This window comes from Ruditapes philippinarum, unplaced genomic scaffold (genome assembly GCF_026571515.1).
Source record: "Ruditapes philippinarum isolate M1 unplaced genomic scaffold, ASM2657151v2 ctg19_1_1_1_1, whole genome shotgun sequence".
Lineage (NCBI taxonomy): Eukaryota > Metazoa > Mollusca > Bivalvia > Venerida > Veneridae > Ruditapes > Ruditapes philippinarum.
Genome location: NW_026854201.1, coordinates 840102 through 866111, shown reverse-complemented (window position 1 = coordinate 866111; position 26010 = coordinate 840102). Strand labels below are relative to the sequence as shown.

Sequence of the window (26010 nt, the reverse complement as noted above, 5' to 3'; positions counted from 1 at the left end):
TGAGGGCAGCATCATGGTGTTCCCATTGGCTGAATCTATTAGCACATTATTCAGTGGGTATGAAACTAGAAATATCGTGTTTTACCCGACTTAAAGTACGATTTCATATAACTGATTGATTGTTAGCAAAAGTTGTCTGCAATATTTTTATCATTTGTGAAGAAGATTTAAAACAAGAAACGGAAATGCATGTTTCAACATATTTGATTACACTTGAAACTATAAGTTCAGATTCCCAATGATGTTTTGAAACAAATTATATTGAAGGCACAAAAACACTAAAGTAAATATTAGATACCACTGTTCCGCATTTAGTTACAGACAATCCGATCGAAGCAAAGGAAGAAGATAAACATATTAGTTGTCGATGAACAAATAAAGCAAAGTTTGTACCTTGATTATATCTTGTCATCTTGCTTTATTAACAAACAAAGGAATTTTTATCAATAAAACATGTCACCACTGAAACTTGCCCTAACCGTTTTGTAATAATCACCAATACACTCGGTATTTTTCCTGTATAATGGGGTCATTATCTCAAACAGCTTGCTTCATTCTGATGTTCGCTCGATTCTCACTGGGAAACTAGGTGAGTTTAGTTTAAAAAAAACACAACAACAAACAGAAAAAACAAAACAAAAAAAAACAAAAAACAAAACAGGAATATGTATTCATCATAACCGACAAGCAAGCCACGATGAAGGTACTTGTGTGTCTGAAATTGGTACGCTAGATTGAGATGCTAGATTGTGTTGGTAACTTGATAAATGAAGTAAATGAAGCGGAAAAAGTAACTTATTACATATTGCCAGTTTGAATCAAATCAAGACAAACATATCTCATTTAATTTAGTAAAGGCATTGAAGCCACGGAAGATTAATTACAAAATATTAATAATTGCAGAACAATAAATACACTATTTCGAAATCTGAACAATTAGTCCTAAATATCTTAGTTGTTTGTATAGGATCTAATTACGGTTATAATTATAACATAACACAACTCCAAAATCAATATACATACAGATGATATACATTCTCCTTAAAATGTTTTATTGAAATAGTTTTAAACAGGTATATTATAAAACAAAATAAACAATCAAACAAATATCTTTTCCAAAATAAAGATTACTTAAATGCATCCGTATTAAACTATAATTGATACCTCTATCACAACGTGCAAACTAACCAACTGAAACTAAGTTAAAAGCACACTAAAGCAGTTACACTAAGAACCAAAAGCTAAAAACATTACATTTGAAAATTTAACATAGATCAATCGGGGCAGTTAAAACTGTAAAAATGTAAATAAAAACGTGAAAAATATTATCATGACATCGATATTTTTGTGCTATTATTGGCCCGATTTGAGTGAATATAAATCGTTCAAATGATTTTCATTCAAGATAATATATAGCACAATGGACATTGTTATTCTCGAAGAGTGGAATGAACTAATTATCTGAAATACGTAATACGTATTACACTACATCAAATGGAATAAATTCTCTCGAAACTATTTTAAGTTTCGTCATATCGAAAAAAAGAAAAACACAAAAAAATCCCCGAACCCTTTGGGCCTAAAATATGAGTCTCTTTGTTTTCTTATGAAGAAAGGTTAACACGTATTTTATAGTCCTGTGATAATGGGAGCTGTATCACTTGAAGAAAATAGTACTGAGTATGAAATAATATAAAATTTGATATATTTTCAAAAATGTCCGAAAAAATAGGTGTATTCTTAAATGACAGTTCAACATACTAGTACTTTTAGTGAAAAAAAAAGTCACGTGTTCAGTTCGGATCGGAACACCCGTCCTGAGGCTAACCGGGTTGTCGCCAACGGTCGGCTTTTGAAAAAATAACCCGAATAAATGATATGGGCGGGGCTTGATTATTATTAGAGCATGAATGAAAAAAAAAGGTTCATGAATCAGTGTCTGTTAAAATACTGTTTTGTCTGAGGAGTGTTAGAATCTAAAATTAGCCCCTTTCAAGAAATTTAAAACCTAAATGGGTGAAAAAACACGAAGACGGAAATTTTATATTGTGAACGTCGTCTTGGTTTGTTGATCTCTGTTCTCATCTGTACTGACAAACAATGTTTATATAACTATATATAACTAATGATAGAAACATTAAACTTCCAAAACAAGATAATTAAGTTTATATTCAAATTTTCTAATAAATCATTTTCTATATATAGGACTAGGATTAATTTAATACTTCCTGTTCGTCCCTTCATTTATGTAAATAGTGTAATTTTAATACTTGAATCAGCGGTAGCAATCAAATATGGTATAATGTTACCCTTTCAACATTATTTCAAATAGATATGGAGATCACTATTCATCCGTTACAAGGCAAATATACTACTCAACTTTTACTTAGCACCATATGTGTGTGACTGGTTTTTGGGATAATTTTATTAACGCTGTGCGAAAGATTTCAGATGTTGATTTACTGTTTTATCAATTCAGCTGAAGGACCAATTTAACCTGCATGTAAATGAGTTTTACACTGATTTTGTGCTAGTGCAGAGGATGAACCCCCCACTTTGAATATTTTAGAACATGCAGCGTGCTTTCCAAATTTGTTAAATTGTATTTTTTGTTTACAGGTTTAGACTTAATATCATGTGTGTGACCTGGGACTACCAATGTGACAGCTTGGCATCGCCTTTTCATACTCCCTTTTAGATTTCTAGTCGTTCTTACGGGTATGGGTGCCCATTTTTGGACCAACATGGCTCCAAGATCCTGGATGATTCTGGGTTGCAGCTGACGAGCTGAAATATTTACTTGCAGCTCATTCCACATGTGTTCTATTGGATTTAAGTCAGGTGAGCGGGCTGGCCAGTCCATGCGCTCAATAGACTCCCTTTCTAGGTAGTCTTGGACCACCCTGGTAATATGGGAGCGAACATTATCGTCCATTAGAATAAACTGATCGCCGACTTCTCCAGCATACAACCTAACCTGCTTGCCTTAGATGTTGTATATGTATGACTGACCTGTCATTTCGCCTCTTTTTCGCTAAACCAGGTCGGTTCGTCCATCCCATCTGATGCCTCCCCGCACCAAAACTGACCCACCTCCGCCAATGTACAATGTAGCCGGTATCTCCCAGGCTCTGGTGATGACGTTGTGGTGTAAACCAGGCGCCGCACCAACCTGGCGGAAGGTGGCACCCTGCTGCACCATCCCTGCAGCCCCCCCCTTTCTCTGCTTCTCTAAAATGCTGCCTTATGTTAGCATTCGCCATATTGAAGTGACAGATTTAAGATATGTAACCACTGAATGACAATAGGCCGGTAATGTCGCCGTGTTACAAAGGAGAAGTGATTGTACACCCCATCAAAAAACATCGAAATATTGGGGTACATGCTTTCAATGCTACCTATCCGAGTTGTGACGGAAGAGTCAACGTGGACTATCTCGAAACATTTCTGAATCAGAATTTACAAAAATGGGAAAGAAACCTGTTTATACCTATGATAATATAAAAAATAACGTATGGTGCTTAGCATAAGTTGAGTGGTATATAGCCACTGGTCGGCTAACTCTTTTCAATATTATCAATGTAAACCTTTAAGGTGGTCTCCCTTTGATATGTTTAGTTAGGTAAATTAAATGTTTGTGTATGTTTGTGATTTAAATATTTCCCAAATATGTACATGCAGTTTGTTAATATTGGCAATATTGATCTGAGACAAATTAATTTTCGGGAGTTTTTTCGTTAGTTCCCGTAATTCATAACGATTTACCTATTGAGTTTTAATGATATAGTTCTCGATACTAATCAAAACAGGCCTAATCAAAACAGACGCGCAGTTGCATGTTCAAATACTTTTTTTCAGATTTCTTTGACTTGTTTTTTTTAAATGTATGCAACATTAGTGGATGAATAATTTGATTAATTTCTGGTGTCTTTTTAAATTTCACGACTTTGATACATGCATAATTATGTAAATTTTCATTACTCCAATATGTAATGTCAAACAATGGGTGATTGTCATGCCCAAGAACAGAGTAGTTGAGTTTTGCAAACTATAAAAAGGGAAATAGGAAACAATAATGTTTAATCGAGATTCGAAACTACAACCTTCAATTTTAAAGTGAAAATCTGAACTCTTTGTCACCGAGGTTAGTAAGGCATGTGTTGTGTTATACATAAACAATGTACACCGTTATTCCATACTCACGGTGATAGGGCGATTACCACAACTTTTCCGCGCAACGTCAAAATATCATCCTTTTGACCGAGACACCGTATATTTCTGGACAAAATATTAACGGCGGGATAAACAAATTTCAGGTAATAGCTTACAAAATATCTTACTGGTGGACATTGCAAAATTATTCCAATTGTTTAAGTATTCAATCGAATTTTTGAGACAATTTATCGTTAATCTAGCACAATACAATTCACAAAAAACACATACTTCAAAGAAATAGCGTTTACAAAAGATCGTGTGTACCTTAACATGACTCGTACTTGTCACAAAAACATGTGTTTTTACGACGATGTATCTGTTCTATGACCTAACGAGCTCGTATATTTATTATGGTTAACCCTTAGTTCAAGTTCCATACAAAATTGTGTGTTTCTATCGTAAATTTCAGGGAATATATGTTGAAAAAATGCCTACTGACCCGAATAAAGGAGCACCGTACAACACTGAATTCAAACATCGCATTGTTTTTCCGTTAGACCGATAAATACTGGCACCGTCTAACAACATCGAGAAACAAAAGGAATGAAATATTTGTAAATGGGAATTTCTTATTGCATACTAATTTGATAAAGTTGCAAAAGTCATAACACAAATTGTCATGGTGTAGTTTTTGCAGGAACCCGGGCAATATTTCCATAATCTCTTCAGTCATGGTCCCGAAGGTGCTTTTTTTTAAAACAATCTTTTGCGAAAGATGACTTCATATTCTTTTTCCTATGTGGTGCGTTAAGCATATCGTCCTGAAATACAGGGAGGCGCTGATCCATTGGCGTACTGCTGATATCAGAAGACTTAGTTGGGCGCTCTCCAGTTGCTGCAGTATCTCCTGGAAGTAAATGCAGCTTTGCCAATTTCGCACGTTGCTTTGGCTTGTTCAGACATAGGTTTGAACGTCTTCTTTTTCTGAAAGCAAACATTAATATAAAAAATAAACGGTTCTAAAAAAACAGTAAAATGCGGTGATTTTAAGGAGGAATAATGCGGTGCCCTAATTTTATGATTGACAAAGTTGTGCGGTGCCTTAAAATACACACGTGGAAACATAAAAATCATACCACATATACAATAAACGGGTTATTTATGTATTGTAACTTGTTCATACGACAATAATGTACATATTTATATTGTATTTTGACCAGTTATAAGAACTGAATGGACTAGAAATACGTTATATTTCCTAATCAAAGCAAGATTTTTTTTCAGTATGCCCTAAATGTTTTCACTATCCTGACTTAGTTAGTGGAGCATTTTGCATGTAGTAAAGATAATTAAGTTCCAAATTAAATGACACATTCGATGAAAAAGAAGAAATGATGATTTTACCTAGTTTTGAGCAAATTATTTTGTGTTTTCGTCTCGGTTACAGACTTGCTGTCCATTTTGTATCACAGAAATATACGGTGTCTCGGACAGAAGTAAGATATTTTGACGTTGCGCGGAAAAGTTGTGGTAATCGCCCTATCACCGTGATACTTAAAAATCCGTAACATTTACTTCGGAATCCGATAATTACAACAAAATGTCATTGAATATGCAAAATAAATTATTTTCCACTGTCTGCATTTTCGAATAAATAAAGTATATCGGAACCAAATAAAGAAGCACATTTGTTCATTTCAATCTAATCTCTCTTTACGAAATTATTTGAGTTTTTAGCGTAAACATAGTAACGTTATATAGTAAAATATTAAATGAAAAGGCAAATATTATTGTTGACAAATGATATGTCACAAACTCACAAAGCATAAAATGAAGAAATAATATCGGTTGTTTTGATGCGAAAATATTAACCACTCAAGCCTACGGCCTTCGTTGTCAATACCTCCGCATCAAAACTCCAAACCGGTGTGATATAGCCGATAAACAGAGCTTAGACCAATATTATTTCGATTCGAATAAGACAAAATAAGGAAGATCACTTATGCCGTTTTTTTTCAAGCGACGATTACTTCCGGTGCCGATTTTCGTATAACGCTGTTCGATTTCGCACCCTACTGTTGCTAAGATATAGAAATAATTAAACAAAAGAAATCTGTAATACGAAAAAAATATTTTATCAAGATTTCAAAAATAAAAACTTTATGTCTTAGACTGGATTGTATTGTTTACATCGTGTTTTAATTACATCATTCTTGTATGTTTGAAATGACGTTCTTTCAACGCGTTTATGAATTAGTTGTATGATGACGTCATTACGCTGCTTACGGATTGACGCCGTTTTGTCAAAATATTTATTAACTGATATTGCGTTAGTGTATGTGAGATATTATTTTAATATTGTATGGAAAATATAAGACCTGAAAATATCAATAAAGATTCGTTTTTATTGTTTGTAAACTACTTAATCAAGGGTGAAACATATACAAGCATATACAAGTAGTCCCTATGGCAGTTTAACACCGTTTTTTTTCTTCTTTGTCTAAAGTGACAAAATCACGAGGAGTGTTAGAATGTTAGATTAAACTAGCAATGTAATAAATAGATGTCATCCTCGGATATATTTTTATACTCTTCTTTTTAATGAAGCTGACATTTAGACTACGCGTGAGGTTATGTGAAAATCTAATAAGTTATCAATACAATTTGAAAGATCTTTTGTCATTACATTTAAAACATTGATAATTTTATCCTTGAAACCTGTAATATCGCACAATTTTGTGTTGTCTTTCATTTGTTTTTTCCTCAGAGTACCAGGAAGTTGTAGGATACTGAAACGGCTACTTTTTTCACTTGAATTAAGCTGTAAAAATGAAGATATCGTAAACGGTATTTTGGATCTGTTTATTTGTTGTTTAAGACCGAGCTGTTGATTTTAATCAGACCGTCTTTAAAAATTAATACTTCTTTGTTGTTCCGAAACTACCACCGCTTGAGATAATCTAACACAACGTTGTAATACGAGTGAACCAAAGCAGATAAAATCTCTAATTTTAATCGATATCTTGCTTGGCATCAAGCGCAGGCTTAAAATGCACGTGGACATGTCTCTATATTATTCATTTGATTACATACACGGAAACAATATGAAAAGATATCATAATTAATTGATTAAAGAAAAGGGAGAAAATTAACATATCAAATAAAATATGAGAACACGAGCGGTCATTATCTGAGAGTACACAACGCTTCTTATGTTTGTATGTTTGTTGAAATTAGAACGATGGAGGATCAATTACTGAGGATGATCACGTGACAAAAATCGTATAATGGGCTCATAAAATGGCGGCCTAAACGCTCGGTAAAAGCAGTGAAATTGAGGTAAGCATACAGTTAACGTTAAATTTATATGTAAAACTAGGCCGCACGGAACCCCTGTATAAAAACCACGTACTGTTCTGTTATTGGTTACTTTGTAGCTCTCTCTGTTTAGGCCTGAAAGTCGAAAAAGTTGTTTTGGGTGATGAGTACAATGGCCGAACAGGTACTAAAATACGTTGTTTTCAGTAAAAGAAACGCATTTTGAGCAAAATTAGCAATGACATCTTGTGCACAATTGGAAGTTTGCCCGTCAAGAACAATTTCCATCCTTTGTAAAGTTGCATAACGAAGTTGTGCATCTTTTTAAAAACGAGTACAATGGCCGAACCAAATTTAATGAGTACAATGGCCGAACGATTTTATTGCCTGTCCTATTTCGTCAAATTTTTCATTGAATTATGCTTGTTTCTCGCTTCCTGTCTTTGAAATCATACAAATATGATATTTGAAAGTGAAAAGTAGGAAGATGTATTAAATTAAATGAATTCAGTTTGCTTGCTATAAATTCTCATCTTAATAGTACATTGTATTTTGCTTTGACAACACACGTGTACATCAGCGTAAAAATATTTAAAATACAAACATAAAATACAAACATGTACATTATATAGAATTTATTCAACCAGCAAAATATATGTTTCAATTACATACATAAAATTCTCAATTATTTTGGAAATAAAGTCAGGTTTTTTGTTTTTGTTGTTTTTTTTTGTATTTCAGACGCAGAAAAAGAAAAAAGCTCAACTGCAATCACTTAATGTGGCATCGTCAGAAGAATTTTGAGCATTCTAAATGCTTAATGAAAATGTGTTATCAAAATATTACCGTAGATTTATTTAATCATTTTTACAACCCATAAAGAACATTTATTTTTGAGTTTTAAGATCAAATAAAATTAAATGAATATTTAAATAGTCAGTAATATTTCTAAAAATCTGCAAATGGTCTTACCAAAAAGCTGGCTGACACAAAATAATATTGAACACATTACTAATATACGTTAGCAAAAATCAAAGGTTTCATTCACATTGTTTTCATATGGAAATATTTGACTTTAATAATGTTTAAAATCTATATAAGTTATGAGTTACTATCTTTCATACTTATTGCATGGTATGTACAATATTATAGTCAACCAATCAAATTGTTGCAGTGAATACTGAATTGTATAAAAAAAGCTCACTTTGGCAATGTTAGCGAGGTTACCTACTGTACCTACTCTGGTCAGTACTACAAGGCTTAGCCTCGAAACATTAAACTGGACTTAGTCCTAAACACAACACAAACGTTTACGTTTATTACAATCGACCTCATATAAAATTTATCATAAATATAATCTTAATTAAATAATAAGTAGAGTTATTCTTAATACAAATAAATATCATTTAATTAGTATACTTATTAAATTTGTTAGGGCTACTCGTATAATAAAAGCATTGATTGAAAATGTATTTACTAGTTGTTGTTGCTTAGTCCATCATCTTTATATTATATAGAGACACTTATATAAGTCAACTGAGCCCTGAGAATTTACTCCAGTTATAATTTGTGATCGTTTGGTCTCCGTGTAAAGCATTGATTCTCATCAGAACCTGACCACTATTACATTGGTGCCGTGACCAAGATCATAGAGCATATACAGTAGCCGATACTTTGATTGCACAGGTGTTCCTTCAGTATGTTTTGTACGAATTTGTATCATAGACTTTATGTCAATCTCAGTTAGTTTGAAAATTGCACAAGCTCAATTAAGGAGGCCATTATGGTCAACATCTGGAGACGTGTGCCCAGTTAGTAAATGCGAAGCTAAATTCAAAAAGTACTCGCTGTTTAACAAAATATGAGAAACAAGATCATCAAGGAAAGGCGGCGTTCAATGAACGCAGTACCAACCCGACCCAGTAACAAGAGCCAGTGGCAAGGAGACCAGGAGGACCCCAAAACAAAAACAGTAAAGGGCACAAGGCACAAGCACTGGGTGGCCTGTAACGAACTGACTAGAGTCCTCTTTAAATGTGTGAGAGGATCTCGCAAAGGAAGTCTGATGCTTCCGTAGTGGACCACTTCACATGTCAGAGGAAAAGAAAGTGGTCAACCCCTATTACGTGCCACCTGGGGACAGCATCAAACCAAGGCCTCCCACTCAGTTGGAGTTAGACCAACTGAGACTTGACAGGAAAGCAAAGGATGCTGAAGAACGAAGAAATTGGGCGTGGGATGAAGTGGTGGAACTATATTTCGATAGATTTACCGAGCTAGATTGGGAGGACGATTGAAAGCGTGTTTGAAATGTGGAATATTTTGTTTGTTTTTATATATATAAGTATAGCCCGTGCTTTTTACTGTAAGGTTCCTTTAGGTTCATTAGACTTTGTTTATTTTTGTTATAACATCTAAAATGATTTGGTAAAAGATTTTGCTTCTGATTCAAATTTTGATAAGTTTCTTAAATAAAAGGGTAAGTCTTTTCTTTATTTGTTTTTCGCATTATATTTCAGAATTAATTTCTTATTACATGGGGCTTCTTTGTTTTTAAGGAGGGAGGAATGTAATAGGATAGGTATTTAGATAGATAGATAATTTTATTCTGGTAAAAAATACATGTCATAAAACAACTACAAATTCAATGTCAACATCAAGAAATACATGTAAACATGAAAGTGCATGTGTTTGATGCCATATATTCAATACCAAGGATGACACAAAAAGAAGGCATAAGCCGACTTATTTCCATTGGGGTCCTTAGAATTGATCATATGACACTAGAAAGGCAAGATATTTACTAATTATGAAGTATTGCACATAAATTATTCAACCACAATTTCTTATATCAATTATTGCACATAAGTATTTCCACCACAAAATTTATCACACATGTATAATAATAATAATAATAATAATTATGACAAATATGTTTGACAATGAATAGGTACTACTAAAATATGCACTAAACATAAAAATATATAAATAAAAACTAAGTAAGACGACTGGATTAAAATGACTACACGGATATTGATTGCATAAAGTGTTTCTTAAGAGATTGTTTAAAATTATCACGACTTGTTATGAACCTAAGATGTGTTGGTAACCTGTTCCATACCTGACAACCATTAAATACAAATGTTTTCTTTCCGAAACCCTTAACTCTTGGAATAGAATAACTGTTACTATCTCTAAATCGAGTTGAGTAAGAGTGTACCTTATTTGCAATTTGAAAATGCTCATTTAAATAACTAGGTGCACTATTTTGTTATGTATCTTATGTACATGACCAAGAATAAGGAAATTTAATCTCAGATGTACTGGTAACCACCAACCAACTTCCTCAAAATGAGCCCAACCTTTATATGGGTATGGGGACTGAGATTAAGTATACACCTCACCAACTTATTCTGTGTGGCCTGAAGTCTATTGTTTAGATTTTGACTCAACCCTAAATACCAGGAGACACACGCATAATCAAAATGACATTGTATTAATGAAGAAACTAAAAGCTGTTTTGTATACCTATTTAAAAATGAACTTTTTGAGTACCGCTCTTGAGTACCGCTCAAGCCGGTGCTAGTGGGCGTGAGGGATGTTGCACGTATTCATTATCCCTCATGTACAGACTCAATCAAACCGAGTCTGCAATTCTCTTGTAATTTGTTGCAGTAAATACTGAATTGTATAAATAAGCTGAATTTAGCAATGTTAGCTAGGCTAGGTACTGTACCTACTCCGGTCAGTACTACAAGGCTAAAATATGATAAACAAGATCAACAAGGAAAGGCGGCGTTCAATGAACGCAACCCCCATATGACCCAGCAACAAGAAACATTAAACATTAAAAGAAAGCCTTGAAACATTAAACTAGACTTAGTTTTAAACACAAACGTTTACGTTTATTGTAATCGACTTTATATTAAATATATCGTAAATATGATCTTAATTAATAAGTAGAGTTATCCTTAATATAAAACTAAATATCATTTGATTAGTATAAGTACTGATTAAATTTGTTAGACCTACTCATATAATAAAAGCATTGATTGATTACTAGTTGTTTTAGTCCATCATCTTTATATAGTGACACTTATATAAGTCTACTGAGCCCTGAGAATTTACTCCAGTTATAATTTGTGATCGTTTGGTCTCCGTGTAAAGAATTGAAACTGAAAACAGAGCAGTAAAAATATTTCAGTAGTAATGCAATGGGCGAGAATGTATTTCAATACATTTATTCGGTCTTTTAAGTAAGTGAGATATTGCAAGATGACGGCAGTCACTTTTGTCTGGAAGATATTTATTTCCGCCATCTTAAAAAATGTATCATTTAATCACATACATATTTTATGGCTATAAGCGCATGCCCTCAAACTATTATTGTATACCTTTATATGATAAACTTATCATTAAACACCTTATTGCAGTAAGAGGATGCATTTCCAAGTTTTCTCTCAAACTAAAAGTGTAAGAATGTAATGGATTATCAACTTGAGTACCGCTCAAGCCGGTGCTAGGGGGCGTGAGGGATGTTGCACGTATTCATTATCCCTCATGTACAGACTCAATCAAACCGAGTCTGCAACTTACAAGTTCTCTTGTAATTTTGTTGTGATTAATGCTTCCGAGGGATCACTTTGTTTCCAGATTTTTATTTATGGTTATATATTTGACAAAATTAGTTAGGCAAAATGTACCCGGTATATGTTTAGGTGATTGCAAATTAGGAATACATAAACCGTATCAATGAATTGGTCATACATGATAATAATTACGAAAAAATTCTTATATATACATGTATATATATCATGAATGTTATCTTTTGCTGGGGTTCTCATGATTTCGTTGTAGTAATCACGGAAAATAAAGTCCTAACAAGGTAGGTCATAAATCAGAATTAAGTTACATCGATAATTGTAACTAAAAACTTGATGTCTGCTTATGTGGGAGGCCGCATGCCAAATAAATATAATGAACTGGTATTTAATCCAGCCCGAAGAAGTCTCTTTGGTGTGATGAATATCCTGCCCAATAAATGTCAAAAACATAAAGCAAATAAAAAACACAAATACAACATGAAACAAAAAATGAAAATGATAGAGGTCACCTTATACGGCAAAATTCAAAATATTGAAAGCTCAATTTGACCGGACGTATTCAAGAACGGTAGTAGGATATGCAAGCTAAATGCCTTCCTCGGAACAACCGGACTATCATGACTCAATATTCATCATATTTATGATATCAAGATAACTTTGATGTTGTTAAGATAACAAGGCAATCACAAATATAAAGTTTTAATATTTACAGCCACAATAAAATCATAAGATTTGACATTTCAGTTGAAATATGCAAGATAGTTCATGTTCGTTCATAACAAATCATTCATAGGACTGTATAATAATATTGTCTACTCGATATTTTATCTTAAAATAACGAACAAAATTGATGATAGTTTAAGAAGAACAATAATTATATAATAATTATATCAACTAACAATTACTTTAAAAGCACATTACATGATTTTAATGTCATAAGGTTAACAAAAGGATTAATAATGTAAGATTTATCTTTCAACACTGGATAATCTAGAAAGATTCATCTTTAACCACTGTTTAATCTAATTGAAAAAAAAGAAAAGCATTAATGCAAAGCATCAAAGGGCGTCCATGCAAAAAATGCAGCAAATGAAGATGAACTAGTAGACATCTGATGACCAGATATTCTTATCTTTTCAATGGTTAATTGGTTTTTACCAGAATTGTATAATATTTATGAAAGAGCGGACGAAAGATATTGCTCATCATGAACTTTGATAGGCATGCTAGATATTAGAATACTAAGGAACTTGAAATTATATCAAAATTAACGAATATATCCAAAATATACAGGTCTATAATGTCCAAAGTGCAATTAGTTGTTTGAATATGTTTCATTTTTCATATTTCATTTCCTGGAAAATTCTCAAGTTTGTTATTTATAACCATAGCGCGACACGAATGACCGTTTCGTTAAACTAAAACTTCTTCTATAAATGGATTTTTGGACTTTCACAATGTTAAGGTCATCATTCTATTTACAGGTACAGCAATACACAATAACCCACTGTGTGTACTACAAAATGATTAATAAAAAAAAACCAGAAGAGCGCGATTAATTGACGGATAAGATAATTCCATTGTAATATGTTTGTATTGCGAAATTCTCCAGTTCGCTATTCATTGTTCGCGACATTTCATTTTTTAAAAATCAAACACCCTCATACCAATCGGAATGATCGGCTATTATGACCGAAGTTGCTGCCGCCCTTTCTTATTCCAAAAGGGGCGTCGCGCTTCGGCGCGGACGCCAATAAAAGGGGGCATTGTTGCAACACAATAGCATATCTAAACAGACGAGTGAAATAAACGTTGTCATACAATTAAAACGTTGAAGAAAAATGAAATTGTTATAGACAACATGTTTGACACCGATAATAAATTAATCAATTTTGTTTGTAATTCTTCTTGTCGTGCCCCGCAATGGTCTATACATGGACTGAAAATTGGTATATATCATAAAGAATAATAAGAAAAAGATCAAGATGAAATACGGAGACGTTCATAAATACAATGTAAGTAACTTATGACAAATGATTCGTGTTATGAATAAATATGTCAGACTTTGTCATTTGATAAACTAAGACAAGGAAACATTAATCTCAAATATATAATTCTAATTTCCTGTGAAACTAGATAGCAGAAAATATTTTCAAGGAGGAACAAAGCTGAAGTGTCAGTCATGTTTCAGTAAAATAATGATTGTCAGATATTTTGATTTATTGCAAATAAAAATTCATGGAACATTGCTATTGTATCAGTTTGTAATTAGTCTTCAGTTTTTTATTTGTTAACATCAAATGTTTAGGGAGGAGATTAATCGAGCAAAATGAAAAAAAAAGTTAAATTACATGTGCGCAACCATTAAGCTCTCCATTAGTGTATATTGTATTTAACATACATGTTTTTCTCGTTTAGGGCGCATGCTTTACCATGAGCTGCTTTTATAGAATGACACGAAAGTGACACATTAAAGATCCATGATAACCACCATATGAACATATCTGCGGATATTTCTAAATTAAAAATTTCACCATTTTCATATTAAATTTTTCTTAATCTTGTACTCGGAGCTTGGACGGTAAATTGCATTAACCACTACCGTCCTTGAACATGCTCAATCCAACCAAGACTGCAGCATTTTCAAATTTGCAATTTTGACGTACTTTAGGGATTGCATTTTTTATTTTAATGTCATATCAATGTTATTTAGGCTTATGGAGGCCGTAAAAGTCGCCCTGTACATATAATTAAAGATGTTATATTTTCGATCATTGAAGATCACTCAGCATGAAATTATTGTTGTGTGTGCACGAACTCAATGTGGACTGACGGCAGACGACGGACATTCAACGATACTTAACGCTCTACTTCAGCCAGTACAGTTGAACTAAAACCATTAACATGCTGCTTAAATAAGGCGACTGTGAACATATTTTGTCAAGAAAACCCTCTGAGTATTTCTAACCCTACACTAGTAAAGATATATATTATCCGGAATAGTTTTTTTTTAAATTGCCAAAATTAAAAAGAAATATATGTACGCATAATTTGTAAACAAGGGCATCGCAAAGGCGGGGCAATTATGCCCGAATGTAAATTTGTTTGAGTAATCAAACATTATCTCTCACTAAGAGTAGAGATCCAATTAAGTAACTTGTTAGAGATATCTCAAAAATTACAGTTAGGGTTCATATGCATTAAGGACGGACGGACAAAGTGGCGACTTTATGCTCTCCCTTCGGAGAACATAATAATGAATTAAAATCCCCGAAATATGTTATTTGAAGGATTAAAAAACAAAGTAAACACATTGTCATGATTATGGTGAAGATGGTGTTCAAAACCAAATTTCCTCTCGAGACAATTATAGTAGTGGGTCAGTGCGAGGCTGAAAGGCTTTTTTGTCACTATTGTATAGTTTTACAGCGTAGCTGTTTCGCAAGTTTGAATTGGTGAACGAAATCACTTTCACTCCATATTGTGTTAAATTACCCATTATATAATTACTTTTCCTATAACCGGTAACCGACGGATCATCGTGCTGCTTTTATTGCTCGTCCTTAAGTTGGTACATGTATTGATCATTTTTGTTTATTTTGGGTTCTACGTCACATCGACATAGTTTAAGTCATATCGCGACGTTCAAGCTTTACTGGTGGAGGAAAACATCAGGTGCTCTTCCATGCATTATTTCAGGCACGAACGGGCACCTGAGTAGAACCACCTACGTCATGTAAGCTAGCTGGATAGCTTCCTCACGTGAAAGAATCCAAAGTCCCTGTCGGGATTCGAACCCACAGCGGTGAGGGGCAAGTGGTTTGAAGTCACCGACTTTAACCACTCGGCCACGGACGCCCCGTATATTAATCATGCATATTAAACATACTGTTATATGAACGGTCTTGACTCGCACAGTCTTTCTCAAGTGAAAGTGATATAATGTGTTGAATTACCAATTTTATTTGTATGTTTTACAGAAACACTCTGTTAAGGAAACAAGATTGGCAATTGTTACTGACGGAGGTTGATGGCAAGATTAAGTGGATAAAACATACATATATATATATATCAGTCGTTTACAAGTCGTTAACAATAATTACGAAACAACTCTTAAACAAACTATACATATTTGGCAGGGTTTACTGGAACTATTCTTTGTCACGGGAAATATTCTCCTAACAAAGTAAGACAAAAAATCAGAACATAATCTATTTTCTTGTTAATTGGAACATCATTATTTATATCTACTTGTGTGGGAGGCTGCATGCAAAATAAATATAATGAACTGAACAAGATAACGTTTGCTTAAGCCAGCCTGGAGATGTCCCTAAGGTGTCATATAGATCTTAACAATAGAAAATACCACTAAAAGAAAATATTATGATAATATTGTCTGAAAAACAGATCTATTTTTTGTTCTTCTGTGAATCAATGTATCGATTTGTTCCTTTGACAAAGACATTGTAAACATTTACGGAAACTTCACATGTCATGCACACCGAATCAACAAAAAAGCCAGAAAATAGTAAAAATAACAACACTATGGCACCTTTGGGACACTTTGTCAACCAGTGTCATCAGTTTATTGACAGCCAAAATTTTGTAGTTGGTTCTAATTTGCTCGCAAGGAATTATCTTCATGGATGCCACATAATTTTTCATTAAAAACAGTCAAGGGTATCTACATTTTGCAAGACAATAGAATATGATACTTGCATTCAAAAAAAAAATGAAATGAAGATCAACAAGACTTCATTGTGTGTAGACCCGGCCTTAGATAGAGATTTATTTCGTCAATCCCCGCGAACATAATATTTATGAATTAGCATTTCATTACGTTACAAGCTGAAAATAATTCAAATGTCTGTATGCGTGGGTGGGAGTAAATATGATGTAAATACACATATTGATGATTTGTATTATTATGATGATGATAAGACAAATTTGTCCTACCGACGGATCCCATTCTCCCATTTTTGTGATAACAAAGTAGTCGCGTAATAAAGTCTGCAATAAAGTACTAGACTTAAGTTTTCTGTAAATGCAAATGATTCAGTTATATTGTAGCGTGTAATTGAAGAATAATGCGGCGACATAATTCATTTTGTTTTGAAAAATACAATTCATTTTGCAAGATTTTATAAGCACAAACTATTTTCGTAATAGAAAATAAAGATTGCCTTTCAACATTGTCACGTTTTCCTAAATTGTAAATATTGATTAATCACGCACACAACACTGGTGATATATTTTCGTACAATTTTCTATATTCTGAAATAAATTTTATGTTCACAATGTCTGCTATAAAGACAAATGATCCGATTATTCTTACTTTAACATATCAAGACAATTTATTCTAATATTCTCAAAAGCCACCTTTTTCTATTTATGTGTGAACGTTAAATATTTAATAATTGCTTCTAGTTTAATTTGACTGCGTTTTTAGAAAAGCACACTGACCATTATCTTGTCATAAAACATGCATAAAGCAGGACATCCAAGTATTTTTATTTATCATATCTATCAATACTCAAAAGACATCGGTCATAAATACTTCATTCATTTACACTGCTTGATGTTAAAACTGTCGAACTACAAAGAATACTTCTCAATAAATCAGTGAAAGTAAAATCAAAGCTATAGTTATTGGTTTTAGTAAATATATTTATTATTGTTCTATGTTATAACTGAAGTCATGTTTTGCATGCGAAATTACCAAATATGGTAATTATAACGGGTAGCGGTTTATATATAATCCGGATCGTAACGTGTTAAAGTCACATTGAGGTCAGATACAGGCACTTGAACTAAACTGGTTAGTTTATTTCCCAGCCACCCGCCCATTTTTAAAGATTTCTGTTTTTTATTAAAGTAAAGTATTCTTTGGAATTTTGTTACAGTAAAATTTTGACATTTTATTCAACAACAGCAACATTTTATTTTCATACATGTTGTAACAACATTAGAGCTATATACAAGAAATAATGTTCATTGCTTCAAGTTCAATATATAGATATTTCATATTTATTTCATGTATTATCATGTTAAGTTATCTATTTCAGATCGAAAGAATTGCAAACTTTTCTGTAAGATTAAAAGCAGAGTGAAAGAATATTCACCCATATGTCAAGGATTTAAATAAGTGTTTGAGTGTAGATGGTTTCTTGGACATTGAAAGTGATTTTTTTCCTCTCATCATATGTGTTAAAAGATGAACTCAAAAGTTGCGAGAAGTGATAATAATGTATTGTAATTATGTAATTGTAATTATAAGAACTAACTCGGGACCATGAGTTCAATTGCTTTTTAATTATTATTATTACAAATAAATTTTTGTTATCTCGTGGCTATGAGTGAACTTTTTTGTTTTCATTTCGCTTTTTATTACCTGTTCGTCACGATAATTTTTTCTTTTATAAATCACGACCACGATATAATATATACATATGTATATAAAAGTATAATCATTCCCTTATGCTCACTCTATGCTTCTTTATAAATGTGCACATTTTGATTATAACAATAAAAGTTCTGATATAGTAATCAATTTTAACTTACGTTTTAGCTTTGCCAGCTTGCTCACGTCGTCCTTTCTTTTTCAAGGAATGTTCATGTTACTTCATATCGCTATTTCATATCAATGACAATTAAATGTTAATATCCATACGTGATGTTTATTATGATGTTTAGATGTCTGATTTATCGTAAAAAGTATTTCGAAATAGTATCATCATTTTATCAAAATAAGCTATGAATTATAGAAGCAATTTTTAGACTAATAACTTGTGCGCGCCATTTCAGATAATTCGCTTCTTCCGTTTTTCGGAATGATTAAAAATGTTTTAGACTATTAAGATAAAAAGTTGAAAACAAAGTACCAAACATGCAGTCAATTCTTTTACCTAATTGATGAAATTAGTTTATTTAAGCAACCTTAACAGAGAGAATATGTTTTAAAGTTTATGTTTATTGTCATTTATATATCTATAGCTATGATAATTTTCATTGATATTTTTGTATTGATATATCTGCAGTATATCGTTGTAAGACAATAATCGAGATACATTTTTTCATTGCAGTCATGTATTACTCTAACAAAAATAATAAGATCATTCAAAAATGGACACAAGTAATTTGGACCGAATTTGCTTCATGACATAACTTCATTTGATTTTCTAATTAGTCCTTGTAAAGTCATATGACTAACTGTTAAGGCACCTTTTATTTCTTAAAACTAAATGAACAAAAAAAAAAAAAAAAAAAAAAAAAAACCAAACAAACAAAAAAACAAACAAAAAAACCCCAAAAAACGGTGAATACAAACTTTTATTTCAGTAAATTAATTAATATTTAATACTCTAAATATTAATGAATATATTTATCATTAAACGTAGCGATCAGTGTCTGTACTGATTTGAAAGGTGATACTTTTAAATTAAGTAGCATAGATTCAATCTCAAACATCGTGATGTTTATGATTCTAGAATTTTACAAACTTGTTTAGCATCGCAGCATCACATACAATTAATGACTTAATACCATCACATGCTTTTATATATTTCATTTGATGAACCATATTGATTAAACGAGAAGCAGTTAATTGATGATATATCTTCTCTCACAATCTGCCGCATTTCTAATATCCTAAGACAAATTGTCTGCTTTTGACGAAAGCAAATGCTGCGATTGTCTCTTATTACACCATGTGACCATCGTGATTGTTCCATCTAAGATACAACAAGTCATTAGCAAGTATTTCAAAGGAGCCTAATGAAAACGAATGAGATTATTCAGTGTAGTTCTTTGAAGCATAAATGTGACAAACATTATACAATATTGATTATAATTCTTGTTCGTTGTTATCAGTGTTAAACCAGTGAACATATTTTATGCACGTTTTATTGTAAAGGGAATGTAGTGGGCGGCTGAAATAAAGTTATAATTTACAAAGGAAACATATAAAATGTATCACTAAGATAAAACAGTTCAATCTGTAATTTACTGTGGATGTAGAAACAAAGCTAAAATTGAAAATATAAACGTTATGTTACAATAAAGGAAAGAAGCTTACGAAGTTACGAGACATAGATAAATTAAGTCAATCAAAATGAATTCCATCCAATGATTGTGTAAAAGACAGGTGTCAAATGCTGTGTGGCAGCTGTAAAAAGTTGTCCCGTACTTCACTTAAGTGTTCTTTTATTTTTCTGGTCCTTCGGGATCATTGATGTCAGCATTATGGAGTGTTGAGAATTGAGTACCTCTCAAGCCGGTGCTAGGGGGCGTTAGAGATGTTGCACTTATTCATTATCCCTCATGTACAGTCTCAATCAAATCGAATCTGCAATTTTCACGTCATTTTGTTGTGATTTATGCTTCCGAGAGATCACTTTGTTTCCAGTTTTTACGCTTATTACACAGTACACTTTTGACTGATTTTTCTTTAGTTTTATACGAACCATAAACACTTATTGGCAAATTCAAAACACGGGTCCTTAACAAAATATTTTAAAGATAATTCTAGATGTTAACAAAATTAAAAAAAACAATACAATATGCACAACATCTTCAAATATTATACAGGTTTTCTTTTATTACTTATTGCTTGTAAAATTATTTCTCTTTCTAATTGTTTTCTATTACATATTTCAGTGTTATGTTTCGGTGCAATAAATATTAATTGATATCAAACGCATTCGTATAATCAAATAAATTGAGAAAATGTTTGCTTAATCAAACTCAACATACATGAATATAGATTAACACAGTTACCGTCAATACTAATTGTTAAAATTAACAAGAAATGACGTAACCGGCAAACTGATGCACCAACAAACAAATATGTTGACATATTTATCATTCAACCGATGTAAGCTTGAAACCCTTTCGGCAAATGTCCTACATGATAATAGTTCAACCTCGGTTGGCTCGAACTACCGATCCCTCAAACAAATTTGTCAACCAGTGTCATCAGTGTCTTGACAGCCAAAATCTTTTGTTGAAAAATAGAACGGGTTCTAATTTGCGCGCAAGGAATTATCTTCATGGATGCCACATAATTTCTCATTAAAAACATTCAAGGGTATCTACATTATGCAAGACAAGAGAATATGATAATCAACAAAACTTCATTGTGTGTAGACCCGGCCTAAGATAGAGATTTATTTCGTCAATAACCGCGAACATATCTATAAACTAGCATTTCATAACAAGCTGAAAATAATTTCAAATGTCTGTATGCGTGGGAGTAAATATGATGTAAATACACATTTTGATGATTTGTATTATTATGATGATGATAAGACAAATTTGTCCTACCGACGGATCCCATTCTCCCATTTTTGTGATAACAAAGTAGTCGCGTAATAAAGTCTGCAATAAAGTACTAGACTTAAGTTTTCTGTAAATGCAATGATTCAGTTATATTGTAGCTTGTAGTTTGAAGAATAATGCGGCGACATAATTCATTTTGTTTTGAAAAAAATACAATTCATTTTGCAAGATTTTATAAGCACAAACTATTTTCGTATCAGAAAAATAACTCAAATTGAAAAAGATTGCCTTTCAACCTTGTCACGTTTTCCAAAGTAATTAATGTTCCCGGTGATATATTTTCGTACGTTTTTCTATATTCTGAAATAAATTTTATGTTCCCAGTGTCTGCTATAAAGACAAATGATCTTATTTTTTTACTTTAACTGAACAAGACAATTTATTCTAATATTCTCATAGTCACCTTTTTAGAAACGTTTTTGCTATATATGTATGAACGTTAAATATTTGATAACTGCTTCTTTTTTAATTCGACTGCGTTTTTAGAAAAGCACACTGACCATTATCTTGTCATAAAACATGCATAAAGCAGGACATCCAAGTATTTTTATTTATCATATCTATCAATAACACATAAGACATCGGTCATAAATAATTCATTCATTTACACTGCTTGATATTAAAACTGTCGAACTAAGACACAAAGAATACTTGTCAATAATTCAGAGAGATCAAGTGACGTCATTATTGATTTTATCTCACTACACCAGTTATTGTTACATAACATAAAGTCATGATCAAACACTAATTTGGTAATCCTATCGCTGTCAAGATTAACCAATCTATTCCCACTGCGGAATACCGTACCCCGGATATTGCTCGATATAATGAGGACTTTCATCCCATTTCGCGACTTTGAACCAGGAAAGAAGGTAAGTTCAGTGACGATATTTAGTCATTTTGAATTGGTTTGATATAAAATTTATATTAAAACAAATACTTCGATAATTTCTCTAGTTGCTGAAAACCCAAAAATTTTGAGAAATAGCTTTGAAATGTAATTAGGAGGTATAATTCGTCTCTTTGCTCACGTGATAAATGAGCTCGGATCAGTCAAATTTGATGTTTTTGTGCATATACTTCCTTAAAAGAAAAACTTGAATCGAGAGAAATGTGATAATGATGATAATGTTTATGTTGTTCAATCAACCTCAGATGACTGCAGTTTGAGAATAAACACACATGTCAGTGTACCGAGTATTGCGTTGGAGTTCCCCGCCGGTGTCACGAGTATTACTTTTTAGTGTAACGAGTATTGGTAATCAATATAGAGTAAATGCAAGTAGTAAACACAGAGTATTTATACATTTAATTTTAAATATTCCTTATTGTGTATACTTATTTACACTATATGTGCAGAATATGCAGAGTTGGGAGGTAGTTTACTGAAAACATCTGCGAATAATCCAGATTTTCATTCCTGCTCATGAAAAATCTCAGTCGAACGAATTCAGCAATTTTCTGTGTTTAAATAGTTCTCGTTGCTATCGCAGGATCAACCTTTCCAGAATTTGTTAATAATTATTGCATATCTTATTCTAAATAGTAAAAAAAAAGCATCCAAAGTACATTAATGCTGCCTCAAGATTGTCAATATTAGACGGGATTTAGCAAGTGTGCCAATATCTAATATCAACCGACTTCCTACTATGCCAAAAATCCATATAAAGGTAACTTTCGGTCATTTTGTACATAAGGGGGCCTCCGTGGCCGAGTGGTTAAGGTCGCTGACTTGAGATCACAGGTCCCTCACCGCTGTAAATTCGATCCTCACTCGGGTCGAAATCTTTCATGTGAGGAAGCCATCCAGCTGGCTTACGGAAGGTCGGTGGTTCTACCCAGGTGCCCGCTCGTGCCTGAAATAATGCCCGGAGGGGTACCTGGGGTCTTCCTCCACCAATAAAGCTGGAAAAAAATCGACGAAAAAATCTCGGCGGGACGCTCTAGGATGGCCCGACTTGAGTGTACGGTCGCCCATATGGGCTTTCCGGCGGCGACCTTAAATAAACGCATTGATAAAAAAAAAAAAAAAAAAAAAAAAAAAAAAATTGTACAAACACTCTAGCAACGTCAGACCGTACTGCACGTGAAATTTGTTGCGTCATTAGCAATGAGTTACCGTATGACTGCCGAGGATACAGTTTAAAAAACCGTATAATGGATTTTGATAAGATTATGATAAAGGGCTGCAGATGCAATAAAAAGTTTATGTTCCTTATAACCTTTTTACCTCATAAAGGCGTGCCTTGAAGGCTTAAAACCCCACCCCTTTTGAGGCCTCAAATAATTTAAAACATGCGCTATTTAGAAATTTTGAGTTTGAGAAATGTTGTTCAAAAGAGTGATCACTTTTTCGGCGCCACCCCCCCCATTAAAAGGTAAATCAAGGGGGGGGGTCACAGGGGGGATGGGCCCCCTTCTGTTTGGGAGTTTGAAGTGGGGCAGTAGCCAATCTAATTGCCGAAAAGATTTGGGACTTGTGTGTGGGGGGGGGGGGGGGGCTAAAATGGCCTCAGGTCGATTAAAACGTACCGTGTAATCAACGCCGAAAATCTTAGACTTTATCTCAATCAATTGAGAAGTTGCTGCACCTTGAAATCAGTTTGATCCGATTTGTATCTTTGTCATGGTAAAAAACGACCAAATCTGTCCCGACAGCGTACCTATTCTCCCGAATGCGATCCGACAGAGATCAGACAGTGACCAGACAATGAACCGACTCTGACAGAAGACATCCGTTATAGTCCGCATCTACGAGGGCCATCAGGACTATGGAGAAGAAGCCCTCGTAGATATGGTAGGTAGATCCGGTATTTGGTGGGCACTTGCACGCAACGTGCTTTCCGTCCAATGCACCGCACACATGTGAGAAGTTCCAGAAATTCATTTGCGATTTCCTTCCACTCCGCTGGGGTAGTGGGGCAGGCGATTACCTCTGCAGCGTACTCATCAATGATGGCGGCTTGGCAGGCTTCAGGGACAAACATTGAGATGGTGTTACTGGGAACCCTGAAGTCCCACTTTATGCTGCTGTAACTGTCGCCGGATGCCAGATGCCTCATGGTAAGGCAAACTTCAGTCCTGGCTCCACCAGGTATCTTGTTTGCTGATGCGGGGTGTGATCCGAGCCAGGACTTCATCGTATAGTTCCATGGGTAGCCTAATGTAGTTGATGAAAGCTTCTGGATCTTCTTCTCTCAGCTCCCTCATCAATGTGTCATACTAGCCGAGCTGCTCCCTTCTGTATTTCCAGGGCTAGACCCAGTATCTTCTATTTCTACCGGGTCGAATAATATTTCTGTTCAAATAATAATTGGCAAACAGAAGGTCTTCTTCTTCCATTTTCATGAGAGCAACCTGCTGCAGAAGTCTCCGTCTCCGAGCAGCATCCATGGTGGACCGTCAAAGTACTGTCAATGTATGACACACACACACACACACACACACACACACACACACACACACACACACACACACACACACACACACACACACACACACACACGCACGCACGCACGCACGCACACACACACACACACACACACACGTTATACTCCATACGTGAGAAGCTCAGCCGAATCTTGAAATCTACGCAACTGGAATCCTACAACTGTCGCCATATTCGGGATGATCGGAACATTGCCGGAACGCAATTCTATTACAGTCTGCTGTACAAAATTGCACACGCCTTTGTCTGGACTCAGTCGTATCGTGTTCTGTAATTGTCGTGACTCTGACGTGGGTATTATTGCCGAATTTTGTATTTATTACAGAAGTGTTCCGGAATGGATTCGACAAAGACGGTTCGCATTCGGCAAGATCTGGACGCACACTGGACTCAATCGGCAAGAAACGGCAATGCAAAATTTCTCCAGGTCATGCCCGTTCAACAGGACACTGACCAGACAACACAAGACATTGTTACGATTATGATCCGATACAGAAGAATCTGTCACGATATAGTAACGATTGTAATCCGACTTGACAAAATCAACTGAGTTTCCAGAATGTTAAGAAACGCACCTAACTGTCGGAAGTGCTTGACCGACCTCTCCGGACCATTTTCGATCCGTAGGACTCTGTTACGAACATATACGACTGCGTTCAGACAATGATAGGACATTCCAGATCTTTGAGGATAGTAATCCGACTTTTTCGCTTTTCGTGTCGTAGCGCTGTCTGATCTTAAACGGGAGCCATAATCGACACTGTGTGAACGCCGCATAAAAGCTTACACCTCTACAGATGAGATAAAAAGAAAATTTTAGAAAGTCATCATATGGAAAAATAATTATGCACACATTTTGAATAAAAAGACATATGCATAACAATATTTTTGTATAACGTGTGATAAAACAAAGCAAAGGCATTTTTTTATTTTACCCCACATTTACGTGGACTGAAAGTACCCGTAATTTGTAAATTACGTTCACTTTACGATCTTTGTTCACTTAATTTAGAGTATTATTTTCAAGGAAATTAACATGAATTTTAGAGACATGCTGCTTATTCAAATTCAAATTAAGGGGGGGGGGGTATATGTGCGAGAACAGTTCTATTTATGGAAAAGTTCTGCATTCGATGTTTTATTATACAA

The 26010-nt window shown here is 33.8% G+C and overlaps 1 protein-coding gene across 1 annotated transcript; it reads right to left on the bottom strand.

Annotated features, from left to right (window-relative positions):
* Positions 1-4235: 4235 nt before the first annotated feature.
* LOC132739385 (uncharacterized) lies at positions 4236-5699 on the bottom strand. The gene is made up of 2 exons (XM_060727074.1): positions 5560-5699; positions 4236-5139 (listed from the first exon to the last, which is right to left on the bottom strand). Exons 1-2 carry the CDS (start codon positions 5613-5615, stop codon positions 4881-4883), a joined length of 315 nt encoding a protein of 104 aa, XP_060583057.1. The 5' UTR covers positions 5616-5699; the 3' UTR covers positions 4236-4880.
* Between the last annotated feature and the right edge of the window lie 20311 nt (positions 5700-26010).